At 37.6% G+C, this 24,778-nt stretch overlaps 1 protein-coding gene across 1 annotated transcript; it reads right to left on the minus strand.

Annotated features, from left to right (window-relative positions):
* Positions 1-271: 271 nt before the first annotated feature.
* Positions 272-2,106, minus strand: LOC147802162 (ribonucleoside-diphosphate reductase subunit M2 B-like). Its single transcript, XM_087153494.1, has one exon. It carries the CDS (start codon positions 1,934-1,936, stop codon positions 272-274), a length of 1,665 nt encoding a protein of 554 aa, XP_087009620.1. The 5' UTR covers positions 1,937-2,106.
* Between the last annotated feature and the right edge of the window lie 22,672 nt (positions 2,107-24,778).

A 24,778-nucleotide genomic window follows, 5' to 3' on the forward strand; every position in this document is an offset into this window, starting at 1 on the left:
CATCATAATAAGATTAGGTGGAAATGTTGAAACGTCCAATACCGTTGTATGCAGCAAGGTTATATTTTCCAAGTCGTGGGAGCTCCAAAAAATTCTGATGAGCTGAGTTGCACAAGACCTGGCACTCGGTTTTAACCTACAACGTTAAAAAAAAAAAAAAAAAAAAAAAAAAAAAAAAAAAAAAAAAAAAAAAAATTTTTTTTTTTTTTTTTTTTTTTTTTTTTTTTTTTTTTTTTTTTAATCTAAAAAAAATTTGGATAACGTGTTGCTCTTAAAAATCCTCTTCCAAAGAAAACTCGTGACTCTTTGAGAGCACTCCACACTTTTGATACTCTCCCACCCGCTTTTCAAAAAAATTGGTCTTTCCCTCCAAACTGATATTTTCCATAAAATCAAATGGATTTTCCTTTTTGTAAAACTTGTCACATCCCAAGTCCACCATCAAACGATCTGCTACAAACTCAATGTATTGATTCATCAATGTGCAATTCATCCCAATGAGGCTGACTGGTAGAGCTTCTGTTAAAAACTTTTGCTCGATGGACACTGCATCTGTTATGATTTGCAAAATTTCCTCTTGTGTGGGTTTCTCTTGCAAATACTTGTTGAACAAGAGGCACGCAAAATCACAGTGCAATCCCTCGTCTCGACTGATGAGCTCGTTGCTAAAGGATAAACCAGGTAAAAGACCACGCTTTTTTATCCAAAAGATGGCTGCAAAGGACCCGGAGAAAAAAATTCCCTCCACGGCCGCAAATGCTACCAGACGATGGGCAAAGGAGGGATGCTGTATCCAGTTTAATGCCCAATCGGCTTTTGCTTTCACGCAGGGCATTTTTTCAATGGCGTGAAATAATGTATTTTTTTCTTTGGGATCCCGAACGAGTGTCTCAATCAATTCGCTGTACATTTCTGAATGAATATTTTCCATGGCAATTTGAAATCCGTAAAAACATCTGGCTTCCGTGATTTGTACTTCTGTCGCAAAGCGCTCCACCAAATTTTCCACGACGATACCATCGCTTGCCGCAAAAAAAGCCAACACATGTGAGAGGAAATGACGCTCATCAGGTTTTAAATTATCCCAATCTGTTAAATCTTTGGATAAATCCACCTCTCCTACTGTCCAAAAAGAGGCTTGAGCTTTTTTGTACATGTCCCAAATGTCTGGGTATTCTATCGGGAATGTCACGAAGCGATCCGGATTGGGTTCCAGTAGCGGTTCTACATACAAGAAAGGTTTGCGTGACTTTGGGACTAGTTTTAAAAGATTAGAAACAAAATCTTTGTGTTTTCTAATGACTTCCGTTGCCACTGAAATGTTGAATTCGTTAAAATTTTCAGTATCCCAAAAATCCACGTCTCGATATTGATAGAAATTTGGATCCAAATCCTTCAGCACATCCAACTTTTTGCGCTCAGCCTCTTGAAAAAAATTGTTGTAGGTTTCGAGTGTATCGTATCGCTCCAATTCAAACTTGCGCCCTCTTTTTCTCATTCTTTTGTATCCCGCTTCAACAGCTTTCGGTGATCCAGCAATGGATGAACCATAATCCAAAATGAGTACGTGATCTACACCCAAATGCTTCAAGCGCTTCCTGTAATATCTTTCCAAAGGTCTCCAATCCAATAGACCGTCTGAAAATTGAATACAAGATAGCAAGGGACACCTGGAAGTGATGATGGTCCAGTTGGATGCGCAGGTTTTTTGCAGAGTGGATACCTTTGCTTGCAGTCGAGCAGCAAAATTTTCCAAGACCAAGTAATTGCGTAACGTGTCATTGTTTGAGTCGTGAAAGAAATCTGGGTCAGTCTCTATCATGTCGACACAATCATCTATGTAACCATCAACCGTTGGATAAGAAAAAATTTTCATAACGGTAGTTTTGCCGATACCTACAAAGGAGGCTTGAATCTCTACAAGTATTTTGACCATGTCCGTCAGCAGTAATAATTTGATTCAAGCAAGAAGCCACATTTTAAATAATCCAAAAAAAAAAAAAAAAAAAAAAAAAAAAAAAAAAAAAAAAAATTTTTTTTTTTTTTTTTTTTTTTTTTTTTTTTTTTTTTTTTTTTTTTTTTTTTTTTTTTTTTTTTTGAAGAAATAACTGTACTAAAATTTTTCTTGTCTTCTTGGAGCATTTGTTTCGTTGATTATTCTTGTTTTCCATTATTACCATATCTAAGGCTATTACCATATCTAAGGCTTATTGCGTGTTCGGATGGAATTTCAAAATAACAGCTATCGTTATTGCGATCTCCACTCATCTGTATAAACTCCAGTTCAGCTAATAAGTCACCTTTGGATATTTCTACCTTCTCCTTATCTGAATAATTAACTAAAACCACTAAAAGCCGACTATGACTGTCTAAAGGCCGAACATACTTGCTTGATTCATTAAAAATGTCAGCTAACACACGTACTGTTTGATCCAACCATAGTTCTGGACTTGGACGAGGTATCACAAAACTAAATCTTGGTAAGAATTCCACGTTTTCTTTTATGATTACGTATTTTGATTGTAAAGGTTCAAGTACTATATCCTCTGAACAAAACAGCTTATGTTCGATTGCAACACGTGATTCTGTTACTAAATTCATCATGATATTTGAGCTATGATTCTTGATGATATTTGAAAGTGCGAAGCTTCAAGCAAGTCGCAGCAACTTAAGTAGTCACAAAAAAAAAAAAAAAAAAAAAAAAAAAAAAAAAAAAAAAAAAAAAAAAAAAAAAATTTTTTTTTTTTTTTTTTTTTTTTTTTTTTTTTTTTTTTTTTTTTTTTTCATACATTGTTGCTACTCAATAATTTCATCAATTGCTCTCGTCCAACTTGTTGCCAATTTTCCTCACAAGACGCATAGACTTGACCCAACTCATTTAAAATTTCTGTCGTTACTTTTCTAACGTCGGTAAAATATTCCGCATTTCTATGTAAAAATGTTTCGGCCCACACTTTGACTCGATGTGTTTGCATCGCAATTTCATCGTTGAGCATGAGGCTCTGCAATTCCCGAGTGTACAGTTGCAACAATGCCAAAAAAACGACGCAGCCTGAATCCGTTCCACCCAAACTACTTAGTTCGGGTTTGTTATCCAACCATTTATACATTTCGCGTACAGATCGAGCGTGTGAGCGATAGTCGCGACGCATGCTATTTGGATGTATCATTGCCAACAAGTAAGTTTTCAAATCTTTTGATTCAAGTCCGTCAAACCCGTCTACTGCCAATAAACGATACATGTCACGGTTGCCCACGTCATGACTTGTTGTATTTTGACTTAACCACTGTTTGAACAATACGCACCAATCCGCTTCATCAGAGGGCAAGAGCTTTAAATTTTTTCTCTTTACGCCTTTTGAGAGTATCGACACCAATTCTTCGCGAACCAGTCCATCGTGAAAATCTTCCAAATCATTGTCAAGATGTAACCATTTAGCGACTTGCTTCAACACATCCCATCGATGTTTTCGAATCGTTTGCCGTCCCAGGAAACAGTGACGCGCCACTTCTTGGTGCAACAACCTCTTCAAAACGTTATGAGAGGAGCCAGTCTCGAAAAGTTTCTGGTGAAACTGTTTTAAATGGTTTGTGCTCTGGCCAAATTTTGTTGATAATCCAGGTTGGCGCAACAACCGTTTGTGTGTCATAGGTTTTTTGAAAGAGCTTTTGAACGATTCTGGATGAGACATCTTGGGCAATGCGTCCGAAATGATTCAATTCTCTTTGAACAAAAATATCTGCGTATTCCACTCGAACACAAAGTCTGGTAAATTGTTTAATAAACCACACCAATGGTTTGTTTCGTAAAGACAAATGGCGTTGCAAGTCTTGTTCAACGTTAAAGTTTTTGGTCGTCTTCATCAAAATGACGTATTTGCAAGCATCGGGAGACACGTCAGCTCTTGTATTTACTAGTTTTGCATTATGCCATTGATCAAATGATGTTTCCATGAAAAAAGACAATGATGCAGCGTAGTGGTAGAAGATTTACTGTAGATCAAATCAATGACATTCGAAAAAGAGTAAAAACCTTGAGACACGTTGATGAAATGGCTCTATTGGTGTATTTATTGCTCGAAACTAAACTAAAAATGAACGATTTGCTGACGTGGTTCAACACGGATAAAACTAAACGTATGGAATTTTTGAAAATGCATCCAGAGTGTATGGCCGACTATGCTCGTGCACCCAGACTCTTTCCTAAAACACACCAAGGGTACTTGAAGCAATGGAGTAGAAAATGTCTCGAGTGGTACGGTGTTCAAAGGGCAACGTTTGAAATGTTGAAACGTTCAATATCGTTCTATACTGCAAGCTGATGAGTTGTCAGAGCTTTAGAAAAATTTTCATGCGTTTAAAGTATCAAGACTCACCGCCTGCCTTTAACAGACAACTTAGAAAAAAAAAAAAAAAAAAAAAAAAAAAAAAAAAAAATTTTTTTTTTTTTTTTTTTTTTTTTTTTTTTTTACAAGGTTATTGACGTTTAAGCTAAAGTTGCAAATTCTAAATTTGTGTGAAAAGATGACAACATGGATTTATAAACATTTTTTTATTTTTTTCACAAGCGTAATACAAAATTATTTTCATAATAATAATAATAATAATATATATTAAATGCGAGCATACTACAAAAATAAACACTCACATTCGATGTGGGATCGGTTCCATTCCCAAATGCAAAAATTTTGAAATGCCTTTCGTCACGGCAATCCACCTGTGACATTCTGCCCTCGAGCAATATACACACCTGCTCGAGTCTATGGTGGCATCTGGTTTCAATACCACCGCTTTTAGTTCCCTGGCTGGATGATAGGGGGGTAGCCTCGCCAATACTTCACCCCATTTTGATTTGGTGATGGCGTCCGTGTGGATCAAAAAACGGACCCGCATGTCGTAGAGTTTCTCCAACAGATGCTGAGGGTGCATGGGTCCATCCATGACGTCATATACGTAACCGTTGGTCAGGGTGTGTCCGTCTTTTCGAATGCACAGCACGGCAAAGGTCTGTGAATGCCGCCCTGTATAATGAGTCTTTCGCCTACGTTCGTAGCCGTCTCGACGATAGTTATGACTCGTCTCCTCGAAGGCTGGCGGGGGAGAGTGAGAACGCACGTCGTTGATGGTGCTGGGCTTGGCAGGTGGGGCAGACGTTTTGACAGTCTTCGAGGCCTTAGAGTCCACTGGTGTCTGGCTCGAGGTGCTGGACTTGGCAGGTGGGGCAGACGTTTTGACAGTCCTCGGGTCCACGGGTGTCTGGCTCGAAGTGCTGGACTTGGCAGGTGGGGCAGACGTTTTGACAGTCCTCGAGGCTTTAGAGTCCACGGGTGTCTGGCTCGAGGTGTTAGAGTCTACGGGTGGAACAGAGATGAGACAGGTGGGAAGCCTGGACCTGGAGATGGGTGATTTCAATCTTTTGGGTGGATTGGAGAGGCGAGGTGGAGAGGTGGAGATTCGCTTCTCTCGGGATCGATAGTCAGAGGCCGAGACCAAGGGTATTCTGGCAGGGTGAGCACGAGAGGGGGCCACTTGGACGATGGAGCGTGGAGTGGGTTTCAGTGTGTTAGCAGGTGGTGAGGCCACAGGCATGGGTGGCGACATGGGTTCAAAGAGCTGAGGCTCAGGTGAGGGAGGCAACGGAGAAATCAGCTTCATCTGGCCAATATCCATAGAAGTGGGTGTCGGAGGTGATGGAGGAGGCGCCGACTGGAAATTCAATTCGGTCAAATCGTCTTCGTCAGAGGAGGAAGACGAGGAGGAAGACGACGAGTCAAAGTCCGAAGAGTCAGCCATGGTTAGAAGAGCAGAGAGAACTGGCAAAGGCAAAGCACTGGCTCTGAATGATCTGAAGGCTCAGAAGGCTCTACCTTATATACTGCTCAAGCAAAAAAAAAAAAAAAAAAAAAAAAAAATTTTTTTTTTTTTTTTTTTTTTTTTTTTTTTTTTTTTTTTTTTTTTTTGAGATTGGGTTTTAAAAGCGCTGGTGAGATCTGGGATCCTCACTGTATTGGCAAGCAGTGAGTTAAAGCCAAATCTCAAAAAAAAAAAAAAAAAAAAAAAAAAAAAAAAAAAAAAAAAAAAAAAAAAAAAAAAAAAAAATTTTTTTTTTTTTTTTTTTTTTTTTTTTTTTTTTTTTTTTTTTTTTAACGTTGGACATTTAAGTTGAGCATCGAGTCGATACTCTCAGCGATACTCTAAATTTTTTTTGCTCGACTTAAATATCCAACGTTTAATTTTTTTTTTTTTTTTTTTTTTTTTTTTTTTTTTTTTTCCTACGTTGTTGTGTAACACGTAGCTCGTCTAAAGTGTTGAGAGGTTTTTTAATTTTTTCATCATTCAACTTTGCAAGTTGTGAGAGCTTCAAAAAAATCAGATTCTAAAATTTCTGTTACATTACTCCAAACGAAATAAAGCAAAGATGAATCTTCCGAGGTACAGCACGTTGTATAGCAATTTTCATGGTTATACGGAAGCCAAAAATGAAGGAGATTTGATTGTGTTAAATTTTGCAGATGCGAAATTTGATCCTTGGTCCGTGTTGCATTTGTATCGATACGATACCATCTGTAGAAATACAACAAAACCTTTTGCTCAAGCACTCAAAGTGTTTTTCAATACAGAAGATCCCATCACTGTCGTGTGCCAAAATAATACTTGGAGCGCTCTGTTGGGTAATTCCAAGACCATTATGCCTATGCCCGAGGAATCTGCTACATTTCAAATGTATGCCACCCCTTACTTTGTAAGCGATCCCGCTCTTGTCGCCGAATACATGCGAGGAATATCTCATCAAGCGTCAGATATTATATTTTCTTACAAAAACTGCGTTGTCTATTTGGATAAGGAGGATTTACCGTATCCCGGTGGAAACTATTTTGGAAATTGCAGACCGTGTACAAATGCCATGTATCGCATTTGCATTTTGAGTAAGGAACCATCCCAACACGTATTGTCAGTTGCTGAAGAATGGCGCAGCAAACAGAATCTGGGTATTGAAACTCGATTGTATTTGACCAAAGATAAAATTACAGATGCAAAATTGATTCCCTTTCAAGTTGTTGAAAGACCTTATTTACCAGAAGAGAGGGCTGTCGGAACCGGGGCGATACAAAAACGCTTGTCCATAAACAGGCCCCACCTTATCATACAAGACATTTTAAATTCGTATCACCGTAATCATGTCGTCACTCTCCAAGGAAAACCTTCAGATGACGTTTTGCAGCGATTGGGCGTTATTGTGGAATGGCCATTTCGCATTACGTATGAAGGAACGCGAGCCCATTCACAGGAACCCAACGAATTTGTGGCGTTATCTGTAAATGGTCAATTGCCTAAACGTATTTTGTACGTCCGATATCCATATGACGTGTATACAGAATTTCATGAAGTTCCCACCACCGCGTGGACACCCATTTATTATGTCCCGACATTTTTAAAATTACCACCCAATACAGAAAAAGTGAGCGTAGACTCGACGGTGCTGGGATACGCGTACAATGGAGGATTTTTCTGTTTTAGCTTCCCGATTTTGGAGGGACGCCCTGCGTTAGAATCGCAACGAGGCATTCAATATATTTTTCAAACTGCGACACTCACGGATGAATTTCAAGTGATGGAATCGTTTCGATTTGATCACGTACACGCAGTCAACAAAGGTATTCAAAAGGGTGTAGCGTATCCATCGTGGTGCCTCACAAAATCCGACACTGTACTTCCTTCCAAAGTTCAAATGCCAAAGTTGGTGATGGAGTGGTTGAATTTGTTTCGGCACAGCAAAAGCAATTTTGTCGATGTCAAAATGGTTCCAATGGCGTTAACATTAGTTCAGCACAAAGTTTGCTTTCAAACAAAAATTACAACCCCTCATAAAAAGGAGGGTTACGTGTACATGTTGAGTGATGACGACATTGAGCTGCAGATGGGTCAAAACGAGACAAATTACATCAACAGTAATCGTGTATCTAGAGGAGATGAAAAGACTTTGGAGGAACAGAGTACATGTGTGATAAGTTGATTTTCAAGTCGAGCGAGTTTCAAGAAATTCTAAAGTTGAGGTCTTGACGAAATTCTAAAGTTGTGAGTTTAGAGAAATTCCAAAGTTGCGATTTGAGGGCTTGAAGAAATTGTGACGATTCTGAGATTATCAAGACTCAACGCGTGGCTTTAACAAACAACGTTAAAAAAAAAAAAAAAAAAAAAAAAAAAAAAAAAAAAAAAAAAAAAAAAAAAAAAATTTTTTTTTTTTTTTTTTTTTTTTTTTTTTTTTTTTTTCTTACAATGTTAATTTTTTATTTTTCAAAAGACGATGAGGTGCAACAATTAGATGGGTATGATTCCTGGTTCCTTTCAGCAAAAAATCCACAGCCACCCAATTCAAATGAGGGTTGATTAGCAAAACCAAAAAGTATAACAATTCCAATCGAGTCACTTCATAGAGCATTGTATTTTCTCTCGCCCAGGTTTTGGCCAAGTCTTCAATGATTGTGACAATTTCATCCCTTCGTGAACATTGAATGGCCATTTCCCCATTAAATCGAATGTCTAATTTGACAAAAAGAGGTTGATTAATTAAAAAATACAAGTATCCGCAATCATTTTTGTTTTTCAAAAGATGTTCGATATACGTCTTGGCCATTTGCTGTACCGTAGGACATTTGACCAGCTCTAGTGTTATTCTTTTGGTAAATGGTTGCATTGTTTTACATGTTGGGATTTCTTTCTCAATGTCCATCCTGTGTCGTTTGCGCATGAGCTGAATCAATTGATCGTTTGGTAAATCCAATTGTCTCAGCTGTGGAATCATATCGCTCTTGTCTTTTTATAAATTTTCCACGCTATCCACAACACTATAAGCGCTGTCGTGATTCCCGCTGCCCAATAGAGTAACGGTACCAAATAAGCCACCCAATTCCAAGCCCCCAACGTTAAACCTTGAGCATAATGGGCCAACGCTTCTCCAATCGTGGGTCGACGGCATTCCATTTCTTGACCAGGCAAACAATTATAAAATTGACAATCGCATAATTTACAGCACGACTTTTCCTTGTCTTCGTCGAAATTTAAACAAGGATCACCTTGCACGGTTTGCGAGCAGAATGAAAGCTCATCCACTGGATCCGGTTGACAACAACTGAGGTCTTTCACTTTACACACAGAGTTTTCGGATTTTAAAAAACAACCCGAATTGGATTGAATGTAATCGTTGATGGCCGACACGCCAACACCCACCACAGTGACAGCAGTGACCGCCACCAAACCTTTTTTGGTAAACACTTTGGAAATGACGCGACGCAGTGAATCATTCTTACTCACAAAAGATCGTAAGTGCTTTACATTTTTTACCGTCCCCCTAAACCCTTTGAAGCTTTTTCCTATTTTGGGGCGCTTAAACACCCATTTTTTCCAAGCGGCCATTGCTTGATTTTCAAAGTAAACAAAGTAAGGAAATGGAATCAACTGCTTGCCTTTTGAGTGGAGGAAATACCTTTTGCACTGGACGTAAGAACAGTCACTTGAACAACCTCTTGTGTGCCAAACATTTGAAAGAATATTACGGACTCGAAATATATGCGCATTGCATAGAAAAGCCTACTTCTTATAATTTTACGGGTTGGGTTTTGAAGCCATGCGATGGAATCATTTTTAAACGAAACGAAGTCATTATCCCCGTGCAAAGTTTCATCGATAAAACGTATCGAAATAAAAATGATGCAAATACGCCAGCGCTGACTAATAAGGAAAAAACGTATTCCATGAATCACGTATTGGACAAATTTATGCGAAGAGCAACTGACAAGACTCAAGTCGTTAAAAGTGATCGGAAAACATTCGAAATGCTTCGAAATTTATCCGAAGTATCTAAAAACGTAAACCTTAACCCTAACACAGCTTGTGAACTGGATCCAGTCAACATTGGTTATATCCGATCGAAAATGACAGTATCGGAAACGTTTATTGAAAATCATGCCAACAAGGAGCATATGAATGGAATTGTATTAACCACGGATAAACGAATGAGTCTCATGGAAGCACAAGATTTGTCTCTATGCCTTAAATACTTTCTCAGTAGATTTGAAACCTCCCAACACATTGTACAGGATTTAAATTCAAAAACGTTGGAGGTGGACAATACAAGCTACAGTTGTGCGTATATTGAAGGTATTGGTGTTGTGGCCAGCAATGATGTTGAGTGTAGTGCCCCGCTCGTCATTTTCGGATCTTCCAGAGGAGTTCACGAAGTAGGGGCAGCATCCGACTTGGGATTCTATGCGGAAAATGTTATCGTGTATCCCAAAGAAGTTGTAAACCAAAAAGTCTCGAAAAATATGATTAATCAACAAAATGCATTGCGTAGAACAATAATTGCTGGACGTGCCTATTAAATACATACTCGATTAAAAAAAAAAAAAAAAAAAAAAAAAAAAAAAAAAAAAAAAAAAAAAAAAAAAAAATTTTTTTTTTTTTTTTTTTTTTTTTTTTTTTTTTTTTTTTTTTTTTTTTTTTTTTTTTTTTTTTAAATATGTACGTTTAACAATAGGCAGTTTTTTTAGTTGAAATCAATAACTTCTTCTTCCACGACAACGCACTCAGGTTTCTCCATTTTCATCATTTTGCACGAGTACACATCAATTATCCCGTCGTCATCATCGTTGTCCAAAGCTCTTTTCTGAGAAGCATCTTGTGGTACGTCAGGCTTAGGTTCCCAAAAAACGTCTCCCAAAAATACTTTCGATTCTTTTAAATTAGATTCTGGAAAGGCAATCATTTTCAACACGTTGCCACCAAGACGAACACATTCATCCCGGCTTTCCTTTAACGTATAAAAATATCGGATATTAAATTCCAATTTGAGAATAGCGATAAATGTTCCCTCAAACATTTGCGATATTTGAGTATCAAATCGATTCAGAACCCTACGCCCATCATAGATGGCTGTTTTCACGATACAACTATGAAAGTTGTTTAATTTTAAATGTGCGCCTTTACTAATCATTTCTTCTCTGGCATCATTGCAGTACTTGCAAAACATGCTGCATGCACCAAAATTTAATTTGCTCGTGTCTGAAAACTTTACATTTTCCACATCGCTGTTCATCGCTGCACTCAATACGTTCAAAATGGGACACTCTTTTAAATTAATGGCGAAATACTTGCTGTCACTGCGTTTTGAATCCTTGTCATACGAACGATAGACTGAGCATTGTCCAACTAGAATCACTTTAATGGATTCGTTGTTCAAGTTTTGAACGCGAAATTGTTGGTTGTATGAAACTTTTGCAGGACCATAAAGAGATCTGGCATCGGTTTGTAATCTCTGGTAAAATGAGTCGTTTTCCAATACTTGCTTCCAGTCTTGTGTTGCGAGATTTAAGGCATCGCCTTCGGCAGCCAACTCCTTAATCTGCTCGGACAGGGTTTCATTTTTCAAAACTCGAGCGATGAGAGAACTGTAATCTTCCATGTCTTGATTTGGTTGGTTTTAGTTGTGAGTGAAAATTGTTTCGAGGCAACCGAGCTTTTAAACACGACATCGTAAAAAAAAAAAAAAAAAAAAAAAAAAAAAAAAAAAAAAAAAAAAAAAAAAAAAAAAATTTTTTTTTTTTTTTTTTTTTTTTTTTTTTTTTTTTTTTTTTTTTTTTTTTTTTACTAGGGCATTGACGTTTGAGCTTGAGCCAATATTGAATAAGGTTGAGAGCTTCAAGAAATTCTAAAGTTGGGACCTTCAACAAATTCTAAAGTTGCGAGTTCCAAGAAATTCTAAAGTTGCGAGTTGGAGGGCTTCAAGAAATTCTGACGAGTCCGAGATACGTTCTTGATAGACTGTGTCTCAACACTTTTTAAATTTCTACTGCGACGTTTGACTTTCACATACAACGTAAAAAAAAAAAAAAAAAAAAAAAAAAAAAAAAAAAAAAAAAAAAAAAATTTTTTTTTTTTTTTTTTTTTTTTTTTTTTTTTTTTTTTTTTTTTTTTTAACTAAGCTATTGACTTTTGAACTTGAGCCAGTATTATCTAAAGTTGTGAGCTCCAAGAAATTCTAAAGTTGTGAGCTCCAAGAAATTTTAAAGTTGTGAGCTCCGAGAAATTCTAAAGTTGCGAGGCCCCAGAAATTCTAAAGTTGCGAGGCCCCAGAAATTCTAAAGTTGCGAGGCTCTAGAAATTCTAAAGTTGCGAGTTGGAGGGCTTCAAGAAATTCTGATAAGACTGAGATCATCAAGACTCAACGTCTGACTTTAACCAGCAACGTCAAAAAAAAAAAAAAAAAAAAAAAAAAAAAAAAAAATTTTTTTTTTTTTTTTTTTTTTTTTTTTTTTTTTTTTTTTTTTTTTTTTTTTTTTTTTACAATATTTGTATGTTTGAGCTCTCGAGCCAATATTGTCTAAGGTTGACAGCTCAAGGAAATTCTAAAGTTGAGACCTTCGGCAAATTCTAAAGTTGAGACCTTCGACAAATTCTAAAGTTGAGACCTTTGACAAATTCTAAAGTAGGTCAGGTAACGGGTCTCGATAATCTCAACTCGTGAGAATTTATTTTTCATTTAAACAAACTCAATTTTTTTCTTCCAGGTCTTGATTTTTCCACGGGAGGAATTATCTTTTCAATCGTTGATCCTCCCCATTTTCTTTTATTCAATATACTATGTATTTGATCTTGTGTGTTTCCCGTCATACGATCAGTCCTCTCACGCAAGACACGACCATCCGATATAGAAACCTCGTAAATGTGGCCGTTTATCAATGCATCTTCTTCCAATGATTTGAACCGATGCTGAGGAATGTAAAAGTATCCATCGTTGTACATGACATCCAAAGAATGGTTTTCTTTAACTTTAAAAACATTATCGCTTTCCGTATCATGGATAATATAGCCGTCTGTATTGAAATCTGGTTCGGGTAACTCAAATGCTGAAAAATAATATTTTTGCGCGTGATACCCTTTAGGCAAAGAGATACTTGGCAAATACTCCAAAAAAATGTTTCTCTTGCACCAAGGTGCTACCAAATGTCCACGGACTTGATACACATCCAGCAAAATAATTGTGTGACCCAAGTTTTCTGCAGAGAATACAATTCCGTCATCAATTGTGATGCCCTTGCGGAGTTTTTGCAATCCACCTTCCCATTTTTCTACAATGCGATCCGAATAGCTATATACCATTCCAAACGTACCATCCCATTTATGAGCCACCAAATGGGTATCAGAGTAGATGAGATCAGGAATGCACGTCACTGGTTTTCGGGACATGTGTTCATCTAATGTGTAGGTTGGGTGTGGAAAACCGCGTAAATAATTATAGATTTTTTGATATTTTGTTAAACATGATAACAACTGCTCTCCGGGAATGTATTCAAGGGATTTTTTAAACACACCATACTCCCATTCAAATACTAACCGAAACATTCCATCGATTGCTTGAAACGTGTAAATTTGGGCACAATCATCCAATTTTAAAACACGTCGCTTTTCGATCCGAAACGGACATTGAAAATTGCCCACTGCATCCAGAAATGTCTTGTGATTCTCCATATTCCATTCTTCATATGGGATTTCCTTAGAATGTATCCATCTGAACCATAAACGATCGTGATAAACCATTTTTGTATTTAAAATTGTTTTGATTTCAAGAGCTCTGTCACGAAACCGAAAATGGGGTTTTATATAATAGACTGGGCGAGTCACGACAGAGCCAAGCCATTCAGACGCAATGTGATTTAAAATATAGTCGAGACTAGAACTGTTTTGAACGACCAATCGAAATTCGTATTCATGCATTGTATAATGCGTGGAATTGTTCTGAAAGATACAGCAGCCAATTCAATCGGTGCTGAATAACAAAATATATGCTTCCCAAGTACAAAATCAGAATGAATACTCCCCAATAAATATTTTTCCAAACGATATGAAGCACTGCTGGTATGGATACTGCTGGAACCGCAACGAGAACCAATACAATCTGGGCCAGTTGTTTTTCACTAGAACCAAATGATTCCTTTACACGATCTGCATCATCCGCGGCCAATATGTTTTCAATTCTCTGTGTTAGAGTAGTACTGGACATTTCTTGTTTCGTCTTTACCTTTTAACAAGGTTAAAAAAAAAAAAAAAAAAAAAAAAAAAAAAAAAAAAATTTTTTTTTTTTTTTTTTTTTTTTTTTTTTTTTTTTTATCTGATTGTTGCCTGTTGCCTCACAACTCCAAATGGCGGTGGTTGCGTACTGCGATTCATAAACATACGTATGCTCAGACCAAGACCTACAATCAATAATCCCATTATAATGAGTAGGGTCACCACCAACCAATTGTTTGTTGAAACTGGTGTTGTTGGTTTCACAGGAGGACCTCTTATGACGGGAGGGTTGTTTTGAGCAGGAGGGTTGTTTTGAGCAGGAGGGTTGTTTTGAGCAGGAGGGTTGTTTTGAGCAGGAGGGTTGTTTTGAGCAGGAGGGTTGTTTTGAACTGGAAGTTGTGCATTTTTAATAAAAGGTATTGTATTATATTTTTTCTTGGGTACCCTTGGACTACTAGTATGTTGGACCTTTGTTAAATAATCGACATATCCTTTGTGTTTGCGATATAATCTCCCAATGATATTAACTTCATTCACTTGGGGATTGATACCTGTATTTATATAGGGTTTGTTGTCGAAAGATGGGACGATCACGTACCCATCGTTCGTTTCGGGATATCCCAATGGAAAAAGTGTTTGGATAGTAGGACCCGGTGTCGAGAAATCCTTAATATATTCGTTATTGTATTCATCTACAGGATATCCGATAGCGTCTCCAAATACTCGAGCATACGTTTGGTTTAAAATGACTTCCTTTCTGTCCAAAGACAACTCATCTGTTTTGATCCGGGGGTAAATTTCCTTGCCGTCGGACCGTTTCGCGTATCGGTCAATGTCTTTACCATTCATACGTGTGACATCACTCTCTGTAGTTGGATCTGTAATGTAAAACTCGTTCCCGTCTTTGTCTTTTGGAAATATAACTTTTCCATGTTTGGTAAGGGCATAAATGTAGTTGCCATTTTTCAATCTTGCAAACGACATAATGGTTGGGTAAAACTCATCTCCGTTCGCCTTTCGGGCGTACACCTCGTCACCTCTTTTGTTTGTTGCTATGTTGTCCATGTAATATTCATCGCCGTTGCTGTTTTTTGGATAAACGGGTTTACCGTTGTGACACAAAGGGTAAATTATAAGACGATTTATATCCATAATCCATTCATTGTCGACCACAAATTGACACCCTTTTCTATATTTCGGATAAAATGGAGCTCCTGTGCTCATTGTGGCGTATTCGGGACGTTTATTATCCCTAAAGACATACTGATCACCATTACGAAGTTTTGGATAAAATTCATTTCCCAAGCGATCGCGAGCATATTTAAACGATCCGGTACTCGTTTTGAGGAGTATTTCAGGCGTCGGGTAATATTCGTCATTGGAAGCAGTTTTCGCGTAATACGCTTCACCTCCGCGCTTGGCAAACACAGAATTCTCACTTGTCTCATCAATATCATCACTAGTGGGATAAAGCTCACGTCCATCCAGGCTTTTTGTATAGCTTTCGTTGCCAAATGCATCCACGATAAAATATCTAATGTCGTTTGTGTCATCTTCGGACATGTCGGAATCCCCCATTTGAACGTCAGGCTGCGTGTACATTGTACTTGATTTATCAGATTAATGCAGAGTCGCGCCTGTAGGTTTCAAACCTTTAAAATACCTTGGATACATGGCTACGCCTTTTTCATCGACTGCATAATAACCGTTCAAATTGTCTTTAGCGGGTACTTCTTTCCAAACACGAAAAATGTAATACTCGCTTCCGTTGGCTTTTTTAGGATAAATCTCCTTTCCAGACAAATTGCGCGCATAGTAGTACTCATTGTTATTTTTAGGCGCTACTTCGAGATTATGAGAATCTTTGGCATAGATTGGATTTCCCAAAGCATCACGCGCATAGTGTTCCACACCACCGATTTCAAGGTAAGTTTCATCGCCATTTTCATCTTTAGGATACAAGGGTTGTTTGGATGTCAAGTCGAATGGATACACGATTAAATCGTCTTTGGTAAACAAATATTGCGGAGTTCCATCTACGTTTTTTGGAATGTATTCAACTGTACGCAATATTCCATCGACTATAGATTGATAGGAGGGATAACAGTTAAATTTTTCATTTGAAATTAAAAATGGGAGATGAAAGGGATTAGGGAAATAAATGCCTTCTGTATCGATAGTCGCGTAATGCGCAAGTATCGGTATGATGGTTGATTCAAAATGTTCATCTGGTTCATGCGCCGTGTCCATCGGGGGCAGTGCAGGTGTATCTTTTGATGGATTCAAAGAATTTTCAATTTTGTTTGGGGGGACAGGTGTTTCTTCGAAAGGAGTTGCAGTATCACTGGCTGGTGGTTCGACGGAAGGATTTGCAGTATCACTGGCTGGTGGTTCGACGGAAGGATTTGCAGTATCACTGGCTGGTGGTTCGACGGAAGGAGTTGCAGTGTCCTCGGCTGCTGGTTCTTTAGAAGAATTTGCAGTATCACTGGTTGGTGGTTCGACGGAAGGATTTGCAGTGTCCTCGGCTGGTGGTTCTTTAGAAGAATTTGCAGTATCACTGGCTGGTGGTTCGACGGAAGGATTTGCTGGTGGATTTTCGGAAGGATTTGCAGTGTCATCGGCAGGTGGTTCTTTAGAAGAATTTGTAGTATCACTGGCTGGTAAATCTTTAAAAGAATTTGCTGGTGGATTTTCGGAAGGATTTGCAGTGTCATCGGCTGGTGGTTCTTTAGAAGAATTTGTAGTAGTATCACTGGCTGGTGGATTTTCGGAAGGATTTGCAGTGTCATCGGCAGGTGGTTCTTTAGAAGAATTTGCAGTATCACTGGCTGGTGGTTCGACGGAAGGATTTGCTGGTGGATTTTCGGAAGAATTTGTGGAGTCATTTGCCGGTAGTTCTTTGGAAGAATTTTCAGTTTCATCCATTGGTTCTTCCTCAGAAGTATTTGGCGCGTCATTTGCTAATGGTTCTCCCGAAGAATTTGCAGTTTCATTCATTGGTGGTTCTTCAGAAGGGTTTCCAGCGTCATTAGCTGGTGGTTCTTCAGAAGGGTTTCCAGCGTCATTCATTGGTGGTTCTTCAGAAGGGTTTTCAGTGTCGTCCATTGGATCTTCTCCATTTGAACGACGCTTTTTTGGAGCAGGAATCGCAAAAGTGGAATAATCATCGCTTTTTACTTCGAGTTCATCAGGTTCTATCATGAGTGGTCTACGGCGATGTTTCGCATTGTCAAAAGCCATATCAGGATTCATCACCGGAATGATTGAATTTGGAACGTCATACCATACTTTACCTCCGACCATACCTATTTCGGAATCATTGGGGACAGCCTCGAGTCTCTCCAATCTAGCCTTTCGACGTCGCTTTAGAATGGGTTGACTTTGATCACGTCCAATATTCATACCTTTATTTATGTTTAAGAAAGATGATTGTGATACTGTTATGTGTGATTATGGTTTTTGTTGGCTGGAATCATCGGTTTTATAGAGCCTATATAAACCTTTCATGGTATACATTATACAAAAACGTTATGCCTAAAGAGTGGCGCTTGTATATGATTCAAGAAAAACCTCTGGGATGGATCGTTTAATCATCGGCACGTTGATGGCTACAGCTGCTTATACGACAGGCGTTATTACGTTATGCATGCTAATAACAAGAAAGTGGTATTTATTGCTATTTTTTATCATAAATATATTAATATTTATTTTTTTCTTCTTCAGCTACATCAAAAAGTGGTTGTTTTTGGAATGGTTTAGTGATGTATTTGATCTGTGTTATTGGTTTTGCAAAGCGAGACAATGGTGGCAGACTCCTGGACTCTCATGAGCTTAAGAAATTTTTTTCGTAGACTGAATTAAGAAAATTTTGATGAGCTGAGATGATCTAAGACTCGACGCTAGCAAGTAGTGAGGGCTCCATAAATTTCGATGAGCTGAGATTATCGAGACTCAACGGTTGACTGAAATTATTCATGATACAACATTTGTAAGTTGTAAGGGCTTTGGAAAGTTTTGATGAGCCTAGATATTGAAGACTCTACTGTCGCAAGTTGTGAAGGTTCCAAACAAGGCTATGGACGTTTGAGCTTGAGCCAATATTGTATAAGATTGAGAGCTCCAAGAAATTCTAAAGTTGCGAGGCCCCAGAAATTCTAAAATTGCGAGGCCCAAGAAATTCTAAAGTTGCAAGGCCCCAGAAATTCTAAAGTTGCGAGTTGGAGGGCTTCAAGAAATTCTGATAACACTGAGATCATCAAGACTCAACGTCTGACTTTAACCTGCAACGTCAAAAAAAAAAAAAAAAAAAAAAAAAAAAAAAAAAAAAAAAAAAAATTTTTTTTTTTTTTTTTTTTTTTTTTTTTTTTTTTTTTTTTTTTTTTAACGAAGCTATTGACGTTTGAACTTGAGCCAGTATTATCTAAACTTGTGAGCTCCAAGAAATTCAAAAGTTGCGAGGCCCCAGAAATTCAAAAGTTGCGAGGCCCCAGAAATTCAAAAGTTGCGAGACCCCAGAAATTCAAAAGTTGCGAGGCCCCAGAAATTCAAAAGTTGCGAGGCCCCAGAAATTCTAAAGTTGCGAGTTGGAGGGCTTCAAGAAATTCTGATAAGACTGAGATCATCAAGACTCAACGTCTGACTTTAACCTGCAACGTTAAAAAAAAAAAAAAAAAAAAAAAAAAAAAAAAAAAAAAAAAAAAAAATTTTTTTTTTTTTTTTTTTTTTTTTTTTTTTTTTTTTAACGAAGCTATTGACGTTTGAACTTGAGCCAGTATTATCTAAACGTGTGAGCTCCAAGAAATTCAAAAGTTGCGAGGCCCCAGAAATTCAAAAGTTGCGAGACCCCAGAAATTCAAAAGTTGCGAGGCCCCAGAAATTCTAAAGTTGCGAGTTGGAGGGCTTCAAGAAATTCTGATAAGACTGAGATCATCAAGACTCAACGTCTGACTTTAACCTGCAACGTCAAAAAAAAAAAAAAAAAAAAAAAAAAAAAAAAAAAAAAAATTTTTTTTTTTTTTTTTTTTTTTTTTTTTTTTTTAACGAAGCTATTGACGTTTGAACTTGAGCCAGTATTATCTAAACGTGTGAGCTCCAAGAAATTCAAAAGTTGCGAGGCCCCAGAAATTCAAAAGTTGCGAGACCCCAGAAATTCAAAAGTTGCGAGGCCCCAGAAATTCAAAAGTTGCGAGTTGGAGGGCTTCAAGAAATTCTGATAAGACTGAGATCATCAAGACTCAACGTCTGACTTTAACCTGCAACGTTAAAAAAAAAAAAAAAAAAAAAAAAAAAAAAAAAATTTTTTTTTTTTTTTTTTTTTTTTTTTTTTTTTTTTTTTTTTTTAACGAAGCTATTGACGTTTGAACTTGAGCCAGTATTATCTAAACGTGTGAGCTCCAAGAAATTCAAAAGTTGCGAGGCCCCAGAAATTCAAAAGTTGCGAGACCCCAGAAATTCAAAAGTTGCGAGGCCCCAGAAATTCTAAAGTTGCGAGTTGGAGGGCTTCAAGAAATTCTGATAAGACTGAGATCATCAAGACTCAACGTCTGACTTTAACCTGCAACGTCAAAAAAAAAAAAAAAAAAAAAAAAAAAAAAAAAAAAATTTTTTTTTTTTTTTTTTTTTTTTTTTTTTTTTTTTTTTTTTTTTTTTTTTTTTTTTACTTTGTCGTTTGAACTTCCATCAATTCATTACTGGCTGTTTCGACAAATCCATGTTCCATTGCTACACGGTCAATATACTCAACCGTTTTCTTGAAATTTTGTTCGAGTAAAGTTTCAAGATTTGGATAAACGTCATCGCCACGCTTAATCAATTGCATTATGTCAGTTTCATCATCAATTATAGTCTTTAAATCATATCGGACGTAGTAAAGCAGAAGTTGAAAAATTGCACTTGCTCTTGATTTAACATCTATTTCGCTTAAACGTTTCAATTTTTCTCGTATTTCGAGCAATAAATCCTGTGGAATTGAGGGAATGCGTTTCCATTTAAAGTGTGAATACAATGAAAACACGTTTTGATAAAATATTATAAACAATTGGGTCAATTGAGCCACGGTAATTTTGCTATTTTCAACAGCATCATATTTCTTTTGCAATCGTTCAAATTCCATTCTCCAATTTTCATTTTTTATTTCCTCATCTGCTTCCATGCGCTTGCGTTTTCCTTTTACCTCTGGCTTTAAATTTGAAAAGTTTTCATTTAAGTGAGTAATTTCTTTTCGTAAGTTTTTAACTTCCAACGTCAAGTTTGAATGTTCGCGTCGCAAATTAACATTATCCTTCTCTACTATTTTAATGTGTTCTTGTAGTTTGCTGGCACCAGGATACTGTACACTCGTATAAATTTTTAATTGTTCGTGGTTAAGTTCCTTTTCACTTTGTAGAGCTCTTATTTCCATGTTCTTTTTGTCGATGTTTTCGTTTAGCATATCGATATCCCGACGCAATTTTGAAACAGATTCGGAAACTGATCTCTCGTTTATTTTTTGTGTCAGTGTTTTTTCCACGTCACGTAATTTTTGCAATTCCTCAAACATTGCTTTTTGCGCACTAGTGTTTTTCTCATTCGTTTCTTGGAGAGTAACGTTTTCTTGAGTCAATTTTTCGAGAGCGGTTTTACAATTGTCAAATTCAATGTCTTTTGCCTTTAAATACTTTTTGTCGTTTTCCCTTTCTTGGGTCAAATTTTTTATATCCTCATTCATTGTTTTGAGATTGTCATTATATTTTTTAATTTCATCATTTTTCTTTTTTATTTGCCCCTTTAGCTTTTCGTTTTCTTGGGCCCAGTTTTGTGTTTTGTCATTTTTTGTTTTGAGATCGAAATTACATTTCTCAATTTCCTTGGTTTTCGCTTCTATTTGCTCTTGCAACTCTTTCAGTTTTTGGAGATGAGTATCGGTCAAATTCTGCAGTTGATCGCTTCCTTCTTTCTCGAGTTTTTCCTTTTCTCGTTTTAAAGTCTCATCGAATTGTGATTGCAATGATGCTACTGCTTGTGTCAACCCTTCCTTTTCTACAGTCAAAATATTTACAGTTTCAGTCAAACCCTGTATTTTCCGACCTTGTGCTTCAATGGTTGCCCAATGTTCAACAATTTTTTCTTGTTTTATTTCATTTTCCTCTTTTAATGCAGAGAGAGATTCAACTATGGAATCTTCACACACTTGCATTTTTTCCGTTTCCAATTCTTGCGATAGTTTGATGTTGTCTGCTTTCAAATTGCTTACAGTGGTATTCAATTGACTGATATTGTTTCTCAGTGACGCAATGTTATTATTAAGTTGTTCAATTTCATTACTACAGTCGTCATATTGTGTTTTCAATTCCTTTTCCTTGGCGTTTTTAGCGTTTTCGAGTTCAGTAATTTTATCCTTGTACGGCTTTACTTTTTCTTCTATAGACTGTTTCAATGTATAGAGTTTAGACACCCATTCAGATATATTACTAGAAAATTGCGTGTCATAGATATTTTCCAAAGCATCTTTCAATACTTTTACATTAGACCTGTACAGAGTAAATTGTTTATTCAGATTGTCAAATTGTTTTTTCTTTTCCAACATTTTGGTTTGGATTTTGGCCCCCCACTCACTCATAGGGTTAGAAAAATCCTCGCTATGGACATGTTCCAAGACACCTCTCAATGTTTCTAAATGGGTTGTATAGTACTTTAATTCATTTTCAATCGATTCGTGTTGATTTTTTATTTCAAACATTTTGTTTTGGATATGATCACCCCATTGATTCAAGGTGTCAGGAAATGTGTCACCATAGACATTTTTCAAAACACCTTTCAATATTGCTAAATTGTCAATATAGAGATTTAATTCGTTATTCACTGATTGGCATCGATTGTTTAAATTTGTAACTTTTTCTCTGATTGGCGACTCCCATTGGTTCAGATCCTCAGGGAGTGTCTCGTGTAAAACGTCTTCCAAAACATTTTTCAACGTTTGTATGTCTTCATTCTGTTCTGGTACACTTTCGATGGCCAATTGGGCGGTACTCGGTAAGGCCTGTTGCACCGACGATTCATTTTCAATAAACATGGAATCAGAATTGGACTGAGCTTCTGGTGGTTCCTCAATCTGGGGTCTTTCAATCCATTGCAGTTGCAGGGTCTCCAAATGCGCCTGTAGATCCATGAAACGTGATTGAATATAATTTTGTAAATGGTCAGTTTGGTTCAGTGTGCCCATGCGTTCATGGATAGACGAAAGCGTCGCTTGTACGTCTTGCCGCAACGCATTATTGGTCGTTACTAAATTCATATTTTCATCCACCAAAGGTTTAAAAAGTAACATTAAATCTAGTCTAGGTTCAGTCTCCTCACTCGTTATCATGGGTATTTCGACTAGAAGCCGTTGCGCCATACTGTTTCTAACCCGGTGATATTGACCCATCATATCCGTTTGGAATTTTTTGTATCGTTCAATCAGCTCAATCAGTTGCTCTTGCCAATTCTCTCCGTATCCAATCTCTGCAAAATGCATTTTTAAATACTGAGTAATTTTGGAATCCTTATCGATGCGAGCCAGTTGAGTATTGCTTTCTGTGAGATGCTGTTGCAACTCGTCGATGCGATTGGACAAATGGACGACCGGTAAATTATTACCCAATCCCGTAGATACTTTTTGCAACAATTCTCTCGCCAGTCCCATAATATTTTGCTGGCTGCGACTAATTTCAGTTTCCAATTCAGTGTAGGCTACACCTGCTGTGACATAAGTTTTCAATTTTGTTTTGAGCGATTCGAAATGAGCCTCTACTTTAAACATGCCCAACATTTCAGTCATTTCTTCGTGTGTAATGATACGATTCATCAGTCCTTCGAGTTTTTGATACAGCGCGTCGCCAATGAGTTGCACGTTGAAAGTGGGCAACCTTGACATTAAATTGTCAAATTTTTCATCTTTATCCTTTTCAAGTTTCGACAACAAGAGATTCATTTTTTCCTCGTGTTCTTTGGATGTCGAAAACTCTTTCGACCATTCCTCTTTAAAATTGAACAACATCTCCTTGAGAGCAGTCTTCCATTCGCTCCTGTGGATATCCGTCAAACGCTCAGGCTCCATATTTTCTCGTAATTTTTTATTCTCCTCTCCAACACCGGCAATTTGATTCCGTAGACGCGAATTTTCCATTTCATGGTCTTTCAGTTTGGCTGTCATAGACTCGACCTCTTCTTTCATTTGATTCTCTAGCTCTGCATTTCTCTTTTCATAGCATTTCAGTTGGGCTTTCATAGACTTGACCTCGTCTTGTAATGACTCGAGTTGATTTTCAATATTCAGCTTCTCCCCTTCCAATGCGTCGACTCTGTCTTTGAAATGATTCTTGGACGCTTTCAATTTTTTTATAGTTTCGTCCCAGTTTGACGTTTCGACAGACACCTGGCATACGCGTGGCTCCTCGGATGTGTCCACGTGACACATCTGAAGCAAAAAATCCAAAAAACTCTTGCTGTGTCGATACAGTTCGGGATGGCGTTCCACCAAAGGTTGACTCATGACGAATGCCTCGGAAATGTCACGGGACACATTCCTTTTCAACGTTTGCACGTGCTGCAAATGCACCAAGTCGTTCGGATTCCTTTGGGATTGTAAAATCGCCGCCACTAATGATTTAAAGACCATCTTGTTTCAACGGATCCATTTAAAAGTTGATACACTTGCAACAAATCGTTTTTAATGTGTCTATGCGGTTCTGTTTTTTGAATCGACAACCAATCCAATAAGGCCATCAAGATCCTTTTGTAACGTTCCAAATTGCTCTCGTAAAACTGACATCCAAACGTCCGCCAAGTAAGGATATCTTTAAAGAGTGGAAACCAGTTGCGGCACAGGGTTAATTTGGAAGTGGGTACAAAACAGCAAGCCTTATTATTCGCGTCCAAGTACCATTCTTTGGTGTAGCTAATAATCATCAAAGATACGTATTCTACTTTACCGTTTATCAATCGAAAGGCAATTCCCACGGGGTGCTCATTGCCGAAAGTGATTTGACACGTGTAAAAGTCTGGTGGCGGGAGATGCGGAAGAGGTACAAAGTGTTCCGTGCGTTCTGCAATTTGAAACAATCTTTTTCCAAAGAGTGCGCAGGGATCGCGACCATGATGTCTTACCGTGTCCCTTTGAACCATCGCGAAAGCCAGGGCATACCACGTACTTATAACGTTGATATCTCTTGTATTGCGTTTAAAATGCCTCATCAGTGCCGCTGTATTTATGTCAAACATACATTTGGATGTGTGTAAAACGCAACACTCTAAGAATGTCTTTAATGCTTCAAAGGCCTTTGTCTTTCTCGCACGCTTCCAAATTTTTTTAAATGGATTCCTTGTGGTCACAATGTACAGGGTTTCTCTGTCAAACACTGAAAATATTACGGATGTTCGTGGGAAAAACGACAAGAGAATGCTGTGCTCTGTAGGTGTAGCGTTTGAGTTTGCAGGCATGACAAACATCAGAGGGGTTCCAACATATCGTACTTGGAGTGGACGATTGCTTGCCTCGACCAACATGCAAGTACTACGAGGAATGTCTATAGGATTGCAGTCCCCTCCAAAGTGTTTCAAGACAATAACTGGATTCGTGAAGCGCACGGCGAGAAAAGTAAAACTTTTGTGTTGATTGCCACTCACGCACAAAACGTCAGACAGCACTTCATGACTGATATCATATTGAGCCAATTCTGGGCCAGCAGGC

The sequence above is a fragment of the Parasteatoda tepidariorum genome, chromosome 10 (assembly GCF_982258835.1).
Source record: "Parasteatoda tepidariorum strain Cologne lab strain chromosome 10, Ptep-v5.0, whole genome shotgun sequence".
Lineage (NCBI taxonomy): Eukaryota > Metazoa > Arthropoda > Arachnida > Araneae > Theridiidae > Parasteatoda > Parasteatoda tepidariorum.